Source organism: Urtica dioica, chromosome 2 (genome assembly GCF_054948205.1).
Source record: "Urtica dioica subsp. dioica isolate 48M chromosome 2, U.dioica_male_clone48M_v1_H2, whole genome shotgun sequence".
Classification (NCBI taxonomy): Eukaryota; Viridiplantae; Streptophyta; class Magnoliopsida; order Rosales; family Urticaceae; genus Urtica; species Urtica dioica.
The window spans coordinates 55,091,678-55,106,590 of NC_142757.1; the positions used below are offsets into that span (position 1 = coordinate 55,091,678).

Below are 14,913 nucleotides of genomic sequence, written 5' to 3' on the forward strand. Positions count from 1 at the left end.
CTTCGTCTTCTATATAGTTTGTAATTGAACGAGTGATGCTTTTGAAATATAATGTGCATTTCTGATATTGGCATTTTTTAAATTTATTTTGGAGATATTTGTTTACACTAAAATGTATGAGAAAAAAAAAAAAAAACCCTTCACATAAAGTGAATAGCCTGTGAAAAATTCACGATAAACGCTTCACATATGTATAAAGCTTACAAAAGGATTCATTTTGAATATAAAAATCAGTTTAAGCATTGATTATAACCCTTTTATCTCCCATTTCGATACCAAAAAAAAGCTATCAATTTGTTTATCTAATTATAAATTATTAGTATACAAATTCTTCATGAATATTTATAATGATATCTACATGTGCGTATTGCGTGACGGTGACGCCAATTTTAATACCATTAAAGAACGTATATAAAATAATATATATAAGATAATTTTACATCTTCTAGATCCATGAACGTGTTTAATAATGAGTTAATTAGGCTTTGGGTTTTGTTTTTGGAATGTTCTGTACATTAGTGTTTCACTTTATAAATCTTTATTGCAGTGATTATTATATTAAATTTATATTAAACGTTGTAATTAAAAAAACTCGTTTATAATCCTCCATATATTAATATTCGATTTAACTAAGTACTTATTAATAAATCGTTAAATAGGGTTGGTGATATGGAGGGTTAGTTGGAACGTGTGTCATAAACTAGGTTGTTGAAGTCAGTGCAGCTCTCGTTTTTGTTTTGGATAATCCATACAAATTAAGACTCGTACATCTTTTCAGATTCGTACTCGAAATAAGCAGTGATTTATTTTACGAATATATAATATTGATGATTTTTTTTTTTTAGAAGTCTAACGAAAATAATTATTACCGGAAAATTAATTTTTTATGGAAATTTATAATTTTGTTTTACAAAACTAAATTTATCCAATAAAATAATAATAAATTAACAATGAACAAAATTGATTATACCATAGAAATTTACTAAATGATATGGAATAATATAATGTTTATAAAAAACGCTATATCAAAAATTTTGCTAATAATTTTTTAACTAGAATAGGACTGATCCTTATTTTACTTTTGCCTTCTTCTTTTTTAAATGTGAATCTTGTATAAGGTGTGGTGTGCACAATCTGATCCGGTTTAAAATTGGTCAAAAAATCAAACCGGATCGGTCTAACAAAAATTAAATCAAATTGGACAAAATAAGAAAAAAAATCAGACCGGATTAAACCGGTTAAAACGGTCCGATCCGGTTTATACCGTTTGGACCGATTTAGACCTGATTGTTAGACCCGTTTAGTTTGATTTATTTTTTATTTGTATTTTTCTAAAATAGTAACCGATCTGATCCACTTTTGGACCGTTTAATACATATATTTTTAGTTTTTTCTTAAATACAAATCGGTCCAATCTAGACCACGATTTAAAAAATTTAGATCGGTCCGGTTACGATTTCACTAATTTTTTAATATACTATTCAAGTTTACTTATGTTTTTTTTTTTTGGTTGGTTTGTGCGAGAGAGGGGATGTGATTTATTTATTCCTTCTATTTTGCTTAATTTTAGTAAGCTTTTCATGCATATATCACTAATAATATGTGTCGTTGAGGGATGTGTGCCTGTCCTGAAAACAAGGAAAGTAACGCAGTAATTAGTAAATCGTAGAGCATTTATGATTATATCTTTTTGTACTAATTTTTTTTTTTTTGCTCAGATATATATTTTTTGTAGTACTATATCATTATTTCTTCCCAAAAAAAAAATGTAGTACTATATCACTATGTGTATATGCATGTGGAATATTCTCATTGACCATTAGGATGCAAGGAATGAACAATTACCAAGTTACCGTTACTCTAATTGAACTTTCTTAGAAAGTTACCGATTTGTGAAAAAATATCACAATATCTCTTGTGTTTAATCGAAATAAGCGATTTATCTCATTAGTTTTTAAAAATATCAGACATCTCTTTTCAATTTAATATAAATAACACATACCTTAAAAATATGTTATATCGCAAATATTATCATTTTCGTTTATTTTTTACAAAAAAAAAAAACGAACTCTCCAAAATATCCTTAATTTCATATATATATAATTTCATCAGAGTATCATACATCTATTTTCAGTTTAATATAACATATTTTTAGTGATTTTAGTGGAAGTATGTCTCATTTATATTAAATTGAAAATAGATGTATGATACTCTGAAAATTGAAGAAATAAATTACACATTTCAACTATGGATACTTTAGAATATTTCCCTTTGTTTAAGATACAAACCATATTTACTATCATATATAGAAGAAAAAAGGCAATATTATAATTGATTCTTCAGATTCCTTAGACATTGATATTATACAAATGCATTATAAAATGTTATGAATCTTTGTTATTAACTCGCTAAATCCAAACTACATGCAAAAGTCTTGAAGGGCAATCTAAAACATGGTGATAAACTCAAAATAAATTAAGGGACAAAGTTAGCTATTTTTAATAAATTCAATAGTGATAACCTTTATTGATGCTGATAGAGAAATTCATTTGTGATTTGTGAGCCAATATTCAGAAACCTGTCCACATAATATATCAATTAGGGACGTTAATGAACAATAAAAACACCAAACTTTTAAAATTAAAATTCGTAATTTTAGTTTTTTTCTAGTGTTTTTTTTTTTCTTACAAGTCCTTACAAAATTTAGAATAATTCTGTTTTATCAAATTTTTCCCTTATAACAATTCTCGACTCTATATATATATACTGGGATGGGAGCCAGTAAACTGTAAAATAATTATTGCCATTTTAATATTTTATTAATTGAAATTTTAGTCATTTTTAATTATTTAAATTTGTATAACACAAATTAAAACTTTATTGGTCATTCTTAAATTTAACTTTTTGGACATTCGTAAAAAAAAAAAAAGTTTTTAACTATTATCCCACTTGTGGTTTTAATATTGCCCCCTAGGTCCCTTTTCATACGCAATAATAACAACAATAATAATTAATACATCCAAGATTTAGATAGTAACGTTGACTACTACTTAAAGAGAACATAGTTTGAGACCGTTCTCTCTCAACCTCCAAAAACCCCAAAGCCATGCCTCAACCTTCCAGTCAAACTCCAAGCTATAGCTGATCACGTGAAAACTACCACACATATAGTCACTCTTCAAATCAAATCAAATAAAAACTCCCATAAAAAAATATTCTAATACTTTATTTGTTCCACCACACCAATCCCTGAACCAATTCCATCGTCATCACCACAAATTACTATAAAAGCCATGCAAACAGCTCATATCTAAGTAGGTATCTAAGCATTCAAAAAAAAGTACGAGAGAAAGTACGTAACTAGAACGATATACATTATCCCATATACGATCAATAATAATCATGGTGAGCGGTGATAGTGCCGTTAATATGGGGTCTCGGGTCGAAACCCTAGCTTGCAGCGGAATCAACTCGATCCCGGCGGACTATGTCCGCCCCGCGGAGGAGCTGCTGAGCATCAGCGACGTGTTCGAGGACGAGAAGCGATCGGACGGCCCACAGGTGCCGATCATCGACCTGAGCGAGATCAACTCGGCGGACCCCGCGGCGAGGGAGCGGTGCAGGGAGGCCATGAGGAGCGCCGCGGAGGATTGGGGCGTGATGCACTTGGTGAACCACGGGGTCCCCGAGGAGGTGATGGGTCGGGTCAGGGAAGCCGGGGCGGGCTTTTTCGGGCTACCCGTGGAGGAGAAGGAGAAATACGCCAACGACCAAGCTTCCGGAAAGATCCACGGCTACGGAAGCAAGCTCGCCAACAATGCCTCGGGTCGGCTCGAGTGGGAAGATTACTTCTTTCATTGCATTTTCCCTCCCAATAATAGGGATCTCTCAATTTGGCCCACCACTCCCAAAGACTACACGTAATTAACTCCGTCTATCTATCTGTCTATTTATCTGTTTGTCTGTCGTTGAGAGGGTAAGTTTGATTTAAAAAAAAATTATTTTGAATTTTACAAGGGGTGCGTAAAAATATATTCAAGGGGGTAAATATGAAAACAAATTATAAATTTTTCGGCTAAATATGTTAACGTTTTGGGTAAAAAAATTAATTTTCAAAAATTTTTGATAAAAACATATCTAAAAATTTTAGGGACAAATGGGAAAAGAGCATATAAGTTTGGGCTATATATATGTGTGTGGATTTTTTTTTTATCAGAAAAGTGTGAGGTTTTTGTACTTGTAGCAAGTACTAAGTACGTACTAACATATGGTTGTTACCTTTAATCATAGTTGTTATGGTCTACGTTACCTTTCACAACCAAACAACAATAGCTAAATTGTTAACTTCAACAAATACTTGAAGATTATTAATGGTTAACCATTGCTAATCTTGGTTTTTATTTTCTTAATTCTACACAAAATAACCTAAAATGTCAATTTAGATCAACATATTTGGTTAAAATAGTTGAAAATATATTAGTCGTTTTTTAACTGTTTAAAATATTTTGCTTAATTTTAAGTCAAAATCCCTTCTTTAGATTTAAGGTCTACATAGTTTACCAAACCGTCAAGCTTGAAGGGTAAATACGTCATGAATGGTTAGTTGTAGTTACATTTCTATTGTTAGGTTTGAAAAAACATCCCTACATTTTACTCTAAAATGATATAGACTATTTGATTGCTATAGTTACACTATAACTTAACCCCAATTTCCTTAAAAAGTTGATGCACAAATTATAAAGTTTTTTTTTTATAATTATAATTAGTCTCAATTAGTAAAAAAAATTTCCGCTTATATAACCATATATATAGCAAGGCTACAATGGAGTACTCGGAGCATCTGCGTGGCCTTGCGACGACCATAATGTCGACTTTATCGCTAGGGCTAGGGCTCGAAGAAGGTAGGCTCGAGAAGGAGGTTGGAGGTATGGAGGAGCTTATCCTCCAAATGAAGATCAATTATTACCCGAAATGCCCTCAACCCGAGCTCGCCCTCGGAGTGGAGGCCCACACAGACATTAGCGCCCTCACATTCATCCTCCACAACATGGTCCCGGGCCTCCAACTCTTCTATGAGGGCAATTGGGTCACCGCAAAGTGCGTCCCCGGCTCCATCGTCATGCACATCGGCGACACCATCGAGATCCTCTCCAATGGAAAGTACGTATATACCACATTTTTCTTTTAGTTATTAGTTTGTTTGTTTCAAGGTTCCAAATTTCGGTTTATGATAATTGACCAACGGTTCCTAGTTTGTGAAAAAATTTGTTGGCCGATGACAATGCTGGTGAAACCTCTATAAAATTTAAGATTGTCAATTTGAAAATTTTTCTAGAGTTTTTGAGAATTTACCAATTTTCTCCCGCGTCCCCGCTCGTCAAATAACAAAAACTTACCTTTTTTCGACAAATTTTCTCGACTTATGAGAATGTTGGCTTATGAGAATGTTGGCGAAACCTCTATAAAAATTTAAGATTGTCAATTTAAGACTAAATCATTGGAATTTTCTTGAAACTACAAAAAAATGACAAAAACTTACTTTTTTCGACGAATTTTCTCGACTTTTTTTTTTCCCTCGAAGTAAAAGTATCTTTGTAAGAAAATATTTTCATACTAACCACTCGCTAACGGAATTATGTGGGTAGGTACAAGAGCATCCTCCACCGCGGCCTAGTCAACAAGGAGAAAGTGAGGATCTCGTGGGCCGTGTTCTGCGAGCCACCGAAGGAGAAGATCATTCTAAAGCCGCTTCCCGAGACCGTGTCCGAAGAAAACCCGGCCCAGTTCCCACCACGCACTTTCTTCCAACACCTTGACCACAAGTTGTTTAGGAACACAAAGGACCTCAAGACCACCACCACCAACACCACCACCGTGACCAATGGCACCGCTAAAGAATAATTAGCAAATCTCTCTCTCTCTTTCTCTCAATTTTTCGTCACGCATGGTTTTCAAGTTGTTTCTTTGAATTTCTCAAGATCCTTTTTTTTTTCTTCTTTTTATTCTTCTTCGCATAATTAGCCTCTATGTGTGGCTCGCCATTAAGGCTATACACATAATGTTGTCCCTTTTTTATTATTAACTTAATTAATAATAGCCATGCCTTAAAAATTTACTTACATATGCCCCCCATTTTAATTGTTGAAATATGAGAACACTATGCGCTATTGGCCGTCAATTTTGCTTATAGATATATTTTGGAAAACTGATAAATGTATTGTTTAAAAAAAAAAACACCGTGGGCAGCACCACGAGAAGAATATCATTAAAACACTCGCGTATGGCGGAGGAAAACCGTGGAAAGAGATAATAAATGTATTGTTAAACAAGCAACTTGGGAAAATAAGGCGAATATCGAATGTGTATTAATAATTGAAATGTGGCTTGGAATGAAATAATTTTTCAACTTGATATAAACTTCTAATGAGTTGAATACAGCGGGAAAATGTCGACGCATGTTAAACAATTGCTGTAATATTGTCCTTTCATAGGTGCTAGCAAATATAAGTTTAGATGACAGAAGCTCTCAATTTCGAAATCCCCGAATAAAAAATCAACCAAATCCGAAATCCCCAAAATTGCAAAACCAATAAATTTTGAATTTCCAAATAGTCGTAAAAGAAATCCAATCAGAGAGTTACAACACACTAGATGACGAGGGCAACAAAGAAACTAATGAAAAATCGAAAATACCAATGAATGAAAATTATATACCCAACTCCGAAAAAAAAAAAAATTAAAATCTAGACCCAAAAGATATTCAATATAAACAACACACATCCTAAAATTTATAAACTAGATAAATTAAAAGAATTAACAACAGACTAAACTACCCGTAAGACAATTATCATATATATATATATATATATATATATATATATATATATATATATACACCTCCAAATAACCTTAGCTGTGCTGTGCCTCAACCTTCGAGTCAAACTTCAAGCTAGTTTTTTTTTTTTTTTTTTTTTTTCACAAAACTTCAAGCTAGTTGATGCACGTGAACCTCTTTGTTTACCACGTAAAAACCAAAAAAAAGTAGAAGACAAAAATCACCAAGCCAAAGAAATGACAAAAACGCTTTCCAAACAAAACTTCAAGTGGTTTGGTTTGACTTATCGGGTTGTTCGATATCATGACTCAAAATTTATAAGTATAGCTCTTTCCGTAAGAGTTTTCCACGGACATTTTAGAAGAAAAAAAGTAATTCGTGCCTATGGGTAAATCGCAAGATGTCATGTTTATATCAAGAGATTTTCTATGAAAATATATTTTGCAATTTACCCCTGCAGTAATAATTTAGTACTTATTTTATATTAAAACTTATCTTCATACCCTTACAATTTAGTTTAGTACTCATAGGCACATGTTACCTTTTTTTTCTTCCAAAATACCAGCGGTAAACTCACAAGAGGTATCCCCATTATATAATGATATGCTAAATTCCACTATGCTAAATTCAACACTATTTTATCTCCAACTAGCTAAAAAACATACTCCTTATTTAGACATTTTAATAATTTTGTTTTGAAAAATTATATATATAGTACATTTTAACATATATGTAAACTTATATCTTATATCCAATTATTTTTTTTATTCATTTTCAAAGAATTTGAAATAATTTTATAGAGTCTCAATGAATACATATAAAGCGCCGTCCTGTGTACTAGCTAGGTAGGCTACAAATATTATTATTATTATTAAGCTACAAACCTTATATGTAATTTTTCGGAAATTTTTGTTACAATAATTTCGTAAACTAAGATGTAATTTTTTGTTACATAAACTCAAATTTCATCAAATTTGAATTTCTAGCGACTTAACGAAAAATATAACTAAATGAAAACAAAAATAAATGTTTTTTGATGGCCGGAGGAATACGAAAAAACGGCATTTCAATTTTTTCGGCTTTTCTCAACCTTTTGTATCCCCATTTGTTATAAAGACGTTCTAGTCTGAAATGTATATTTTGTAGACAATTGAGAGAGTATATGGCTCTTATTAGATTACGAGAAAGAAAAAAGAAAAAAAAAACCAACCAAATGATCATACTTTTGTTACAATCTCCTTAGTATTTTTAAAGTTGATAAAACTAGTGGACCAAATGAAAATACACCACCCCATAATTAAAATTGGATCGGAGACACCAAAGGCTCTCCGGAGAAAAAGGCGTTCAAGTTATCCAAGACGAGTCGGGTCGCATCTCCGATGGCCTCGGGCGTGACCACGGCGGCGTGTGGGGTCAACACCACGTTGACCATCCCGAGAAGCTCCGGCGAGACCTCGGGCTCGTTCTCGAACACGTCGAGCCCGGCTCCGGCGATCTCGCCCCTCTCGAGGAACCCCACGAGCTCTCTCTCGTCCACCAGCGCCCCGCGGCCCACGTTGACCACGACCCCGCGTTGACCGCCCAGCGCGGTCAACGCTTCCCGGCCGATGACGTGGCGGGTCTCCTCGGTGAGAGCGCAGCACGCCACGAGGGCGTCGCTGTGGGCCGCGAGAGCGACGGTGGTTGCGAAAAAAGGGAACGGCGACGACGGTTTGTGGCTTCGGGACGTGTAGGCGATTTCGCAACCGAAGGCCGTTAGTCTCTTTGCCACGGCTGAGCCGATTTTTCCGAGCCCTATTATCCCGACCCGTTTACCTCCTAACTACACAAATTGTCAATGTTTTTATTAGAATCAAGTTTGAATTCCATGATTAAGTGTTGATTAACAAGTTTGAATTCCATGATTAGTGAGCCTTAGTGTTTGAAATGCAACAGAACCCTTGTTTTCGGTTTTTTTTTTTTTCGTGCGAAATAACGGAGATAAATGACTTTTTTACCATAAAATTAAATCGTATCCCGACAGGCTTTTAATTACAAAAATATATTTTTTTTTGCAATAAAAAAGTTCTTTTTTTATTTGGTATACACACTAAAATAATATTCTAAAAAATTCAAACTTAACTAACTATAAAATTTTGTACCAACTCTCAAAGATCCCACATTGAACGAATAAATGAAGGGGCTTTACAAAGTTGTCAATGTTATAAAGAAACGGAAATGAAGAAATTCAACGATTAAAATTTATAAATTTTGGGATTTGTAGCGTTAGAAAAGTTACAAAAGATGTAATATTAATTGTCACACTTATAAATTTCAGAAAAAGAAATTGTCGCATTTTATCTCTAAATAGCGGGAAAATACAATTTTTAGAATATGGATATGGACATTATTACCTAACTTTGTACACTATGATGACTATGTGATAAAGTGTCCATTTTTTTTAAATATTTTAATTTGATTGATATTGGTCTTGAAACTTTTGAATGGCTGTTCTGACGAGAAATTTCTAAAAATATGACTAATAGTACTTTAAATTTGATTTTTACTTTAAAAGTGTTACAATATTTAAAATTTTGGTTGATTACACCAAAATAGAAGACTAATAATAATTTGTATCTCGTAAACAATCATAATTTTTTTAATTCAAATTAATCCGTTTAATCATATTTTTCAAATGTTTTGACACTATCAAATATAAACCAATTTAGTGTAATATTAGTCGTATTTCAAAACATTTCTCACTTCTAATTCTAACATATATATAATTAATTAACAGAAACAGACTCGAGCTTTGAAAAAAAAAAAAAACAAATTAATAATAATAAAATATAAAAAGAGTAAAAGTTGACCTTGGATCCAAGAGGAAAATGTCCTTCGACCGGCCACGACCCTGACCGGACGAACCGATCGGCGGCGGAGACTCTCCGCCACACGTCGATCAACAACGCGACGGCGTAATCGGCGACATTGTCAGTGAAAGAATCTCCGATCCCGGCGACGGCGACTCCGCGGCGGCGACAAGCCTCGAAGTCGATGTGGTCCGATCCGGCGGAAGTGGAGACGACGAGCTCCAGGACCGGAAGGTTCAGGATATCCTCCGCCGTGAAGGCGAACGGACCGAAGATCACGACGGCGCGTACGGATCGGAGAAGAGAAGGAGGGAATTGAGGGGATTGGTGAGGATCGAGTAGGGAAAAGTGTTGGCTTAAGAGATCAGACAGAGGTTTGATGTTGAAGGATCGCTTTCGGTGGATGAGGACCAGAGGAAGAGGATTTTGATTCTTCTCCTCTTTCGCCGCCATGGAAGTGAAGAAGAAGAAGAATAGCTTTACAATGTCGTTTCTTCGGTTGAGAGATGGGAAGTGAGGAAGAAGAAGAGCTTTACAATGAGTTTATCGCTATACTTGTACCATCAATTTAGTAAAATAAAAAAAAATTGCACAAAAACTTTAGTAAAAATGTAAAATGTGATAATACTACTTTATATTTTTATTTCAATCTAGTTAAATATTGATTCTTAAGAAATATTGAGAAAATATAACTAGATCAAAATCAAATTTTTTTTTTTCAATACAAGGGGGATATTTTCAAGAATATTTCCGCCACAATACACAAAAGGCACTCTAGAAATCGCAACACATTAGATTGAAAACGAGCTAATTTGTGAGCAACTTTATTTCCCTCTTGAAAAGTAAAGTTGCAAAGGGCCGTAGCCAAGCTCTAAATTCAATCGACGAATGTTCTCAACCATTGATTCTAAGGAAAACGAAGTGCGTCCTACATTTTCGACCACCCGTCGTCGATTCTTTAGCAAAGCGGAGACCTTCCTGAATCGACAATCAATTTCCGATCATGGAGTCGAAATAATCAAGATTTTACTGCAGATCGACCCGAAAACCTCTCCGAAATGGCCGCCACACACTACCCCTCTTAAGTTTGACCTTGATCCCACTTTAGGCAGCGCAACATACACATTCCTCTTCATCTCACTTCCTTCCATGACGTCTTAATACTAAATTATTGAGGTTGTTTTCTCGTCTAGCTAGCAATGGTTATATATCGCAAAGCTAGCATGATAATATTGTCTTAGCCATTAACTACATTTTTCGTCCAATATGACGACCACGGGAGTTTGGTAGCAGGGCAACATGAAAGTAATGGCAACGAAGCTTGGAGTTCAAGTTACGAGTTTATTAATAACAAAAATATATGATTATGTTTCTCTCTAGGTTTGTAATTTATTAGTGTTTGGATTCATCTATTAGCTTTGAAATGATTTTTGAAGGATTCATGGTATATATGATTATCTTTTTAAGCACGGCGTACTTATCAATCAATTATAATTTTGAATCTATTATGATTTGGGCTCATAATTTTAATAAAAATCCTCGTATTTGTTTAAAATAAATCCCCTGATTTATACATACTATAATTTTAGTTACACTTTTGTAAGAGGATATCACATAGGATACTGCATAGGATAGAAGTAGATCATGATCATATTAGTTATCAAATTAAGTTGCCCTTTGAGAACTTCATTTATATCGATTTGGCCGGTTTTGTTTCCTCTCACTAAACCAGCGATTAATTTTCCGCGCTTACGCGCGGAAAGTGGGGTTTCCGGGCGGAATCCCGTTTTTTGTCTGCTCGTGAAAGAGATTTGGGATTAATCGCAAATATCTACAAATTTCACAAATACCGTATAAAATTATGCAAATATCGCAATTTTTTTAAGAAAATTTTGCAAATACTGCAACTATTTTAATAAACTCTACAGATACCGCAATTATTTTTGCAAATTTCGCATATATCATTTATATTAATTTATTTATCTATGTAATAACTCGCGGTAAACCTTCAACACTTACCGCGACATGGACAGATCTAATACAAGCCCAACAAGGGGCTTAAGCCCCCTTTAAAAAAAATTGCACTTTTTATCAAAATTTAATTTTTTTCACATATTTTTACCCTGAAAATTTACAAAATAGTCCCCCTAAAAAAATTCACTTTAGCCTCACCTAAGTTTAGAATCTAGCTCCGTCCCTGTACCGCAGTATACCACAGAAGATAATGGATAAAAGTAATAAAATTGTAACCACGGTACAAAAACGGTTAGCGGTAAGTCAATCCTTGCACTAAACTTACTAATTAAACCGCAAACAAGCACGAAGTAATGTGTTGCTATATATATTCTCGAAATCATAATGACATATATAATGGTGAATACACATACGCATGCATGCATGCATAAATAACCAAATCTATATATAAACCCTAATGATCTGGACATAATAAATAAATCTTCATAACAAAAGAACCTAGCTAGAAATAATGATTTAACGATAAATTCAATGTCTACGTTTACTTTGATATTACTATACAAAAACATAGGAACATATAGATTAGCTATGGCTATGTGAGCCGCTAATTATTCATTAAATATATATATATGAACTTTCATCTTTTTCAGATACGCGTGTTTATTGTATATATAACACGTATATTTATCACTTATTACCATGGATCTCGTTGAGATACACACAAGGAACTAATTAATTGTGTATGTATGCAAGACCATGTATATAAATGACCAACTCAACGTGATATTTTCCGATCATATATGCAACAAAAGCGGGATAATTGTTCTAAAAAAATTAACAAAATGTTGAATAAGTTGTACAAGGAAATTGATCAAAGCTCATTCAAATCCAAGTTAATCTCCCAATTTTTCTTATAAAACAATACAAGTAGAAAATGACTAGCATTTAGTAGCAAGTGAAAATTAGGTAGAGACTGAAAAATCAGTATGGAAAGAAAAATAAAATCAGCAAAAAAAGTCTACACCAAATTCCTAAATTATAGTGCCTTAATATTATTAAAAAGCTAGCTTCAGATCATATGTGCAAAAGCAGGATATTATTTGTTCTAGAAAATTAACAAAACACAAAAATGCTAAAAGAAAATAAATTGATCAAATAGTCAACATACATATCTAGCTAGGTGATACAATCAAGTTCTTCAATTTCTGCTCAAGCTCAACCAAGTCCAAGCTACTCTCACCACTAACAGCCTGCAACAGCATAATATCAAGGTATAACTATATATACACACACTAGTAAAGTAGTTCCAAGTGATTAAATAGCTTTCTTATATTTATTACCTCGGATTCAATAGTGTGAAGAAATCTATCGTTGACTTTAGCCGAAACACAAGCAACGACGTTTAGCCCTTGTTCGGCTATAACTCGAAGAAGCTTCCCAAGTGGGAGCCCTAGTTCGAAGGCCGTATTTACGACAACCTCAATTCCAGCCCTAGAACGCCTCACCCGAATTATAGACCCCGAATCACTCCTCTTGATCACCTCTTGATCTTCAAGTTTTACATAATTAGTATTTTTTGAGCTTGAAGAGCTCGGTATAATATTATCGGAGTTCTTTCTCAGCCGGTCTCTTTCGCTCCTCAGATCTTGGTTCTTTCTTTGCAACTCCCTAATGTAATTTTCCGCGACGTGCATTTGATCACATACCGACCTTTTCCCCTAAACAAAATTAACCATAAATTAAAAAAAACATGAAATAGGTATAAATAACTATAACAATTTCCATGTTGTAATATTAGATAAGGGAGTAGTGGAAAATATTTGAGACCTTGAGATATTGAAGAGGGATTAGTGAGCGAAGCTTCGCGTAAAGATCGGCCATTTCTTTCCTCCGTTGCTTCTCGAGCTCTCTATGTGATATCTTCTTCTTGCTCTTCTCACTAGGGTTTGCGAGGTCAAAATCGTCTTCCTCTCCTAAGGCCTTCGACGGAGATGTCTTTCGGCGCTTATGATTGGTGAGATCTTCACGGCCTTCTTGAGAAGGGGTCGGTGGACGAGCTTCATGGTGGTGATCTCCGAATCGGATTTGAGCAATTTGATGATCATCATGTAATTGATCTTTGCTTGGGAAGTTATTGGAGATTATTTGACAAAGCTCAAAGTGATCTATGCTTTGGTCAACTACTTGAAACATAGAGGGAATATAATCCATGTTGTGATGCTCCCAAATCTTCTTGACTCACCTGTTTTCTCTATCTTCTTGACCTTCATTAGCTTTTTTAATTTATCTCATTTTTGTCTTAACAAAGGGATCGACATACTTATAAATATAATTATTGAGGCAGGAATATCTTAATGGGCCAAAGTGTTTGAGATTTTGTTGGATTTTTTTATTCACTTGGTAGGGTAAGTGACCTCATTATTTGTCACTAATCTGCTCCAAAAACCTTTGAAAAATAAAAAACAACATAGTTAAGCACTGTACATTTAGACAGCGGAAAGTTTCCACAGTAAATTCACATGATTGAAATTTGAAACTTATTTTGCGCTAAAAAAGTTAATCATATATATGTGCACATTGTAAACGTGAATATCTTATTATTATTTGAGGAAAATAGTCATCCAAAAAAGTAAAAGAAACAAAAAGGAAGAGTGTGAATTGACATTATTAATTCTCACACACAAATCTATATATAATTATATATCATGTCAATGGCGACATTTTTAGACACATGATGGTATTCTAAATTTATAATTACAAGTATATATAGATTACAGATGCCTTAATTACTTGATGTTTTCGGTTTTAGACTCAATTTTGCTTTCAACCTCTAAATATTTTAGTAACGTGTTCGCGTGACACACTCTAATGAAACCCAAATCAATAAAATATTATAACAAAATTAAAGGGAAACTACATATATACAATAAAAACTTATAATATTAGCTTATGAAGTTTGTAAGGAATCTTGATAAAGAATATATGAGATGATCAAGATCTTATTCATAAGAAAAATCATGTTTTTCTAGAACAAATAATGGATCTTGATAGATATCATGCATAAGAAAGCAGGTTATAGTGGGTTTATTCTAAGACAATTTAGTTGGGTGTTGTATCAAGTTGGCTAAATTATAGAGAGAGATTTTGTAGAGGTTGTAATTGATCTAATTTTTTATATCAATATTATTATTTTAAGGGGAACAAGATTAGGTTGCGATTAATTATAATGAGATCGATCTGTGGATTTGGAAGTCC

The 14,913-nt window shown here is 33.6% G+C and overlaps 3 protein-coding genes across 3 annotated transcripts; 1 reads left to right on the plus strand and 2 right to left on the minus strand.

Moving 5' to 3' along the window:
• Positions 1-3,255: 3,255 nt before the first annotated feature.
• Positions 3,256-6,119, plus strand: LDOX (leucoanthocyanidin dioxygenase). Its single transcript, XM_089629996.1, has 3 exons — positions 3,256-3,920; positions 4,813-5,160; positions 5,646-6,119. Exons 1-3 carry the CDS (start codon positions 3,403-3,405, stop codon positions 5,899-5,901), a joined length of 1,122 nt encoding a protein of 373 aa, XP_089486122.1. The 5' UTR covers positions 3,256-3,402; the 3' UTR covers positions 5,902-6,119.
• A 1,900-nt stretch (positions 6,120-8,019) lies between these two features.
• On the minus strand, positions 8,020-10,245 carry LOC149405836 (glyoxylate/hydroxypyruvate reductase HPR3-like). Its single transcript, XM_089601516.1, has 2 exons — positions 9,685-10,245; positions 8,020-8,657 (listed from the first exon to the last, which is right to left on the minus strand). Exons 1-2 carry the CDS (start codon positions 10,135-10,137, stop codon positions 8,133-8,135), a joined length of 978 nt encoding a protein of 325 aa, XP_089457642.1. The 5' UTR covers positions 10,138-10,245; the 3' UTR covers positions 8,020-8,132.
• Positions 10,246-12,542: 2,297 nt separating this feature from the next.
• Positions 12,543-13,942, minus strand: LOC149405837 (transcription factor bHLH118-like). The gene is made up of 3 exons (XM_089606770.1): positions 13,486-13,942; positions 12,999-13,376; positions 12,543-12,908 (listed from the first exon to the last, which is right to left on the minus strand). Exons 1-3 carry the CDS (start codon positions 13,867-13,869, stop codon positions 12,831-12,833), a joined length of 840 nt encoding a protein of 279 aa, XP_089462896.1. The 5' UTR covers positions 13,870-13,942; the 3' UTR covers positions 12,543-12,830.
• Positions 13,943-14,913: the final 971 nt, after the last annotated feature.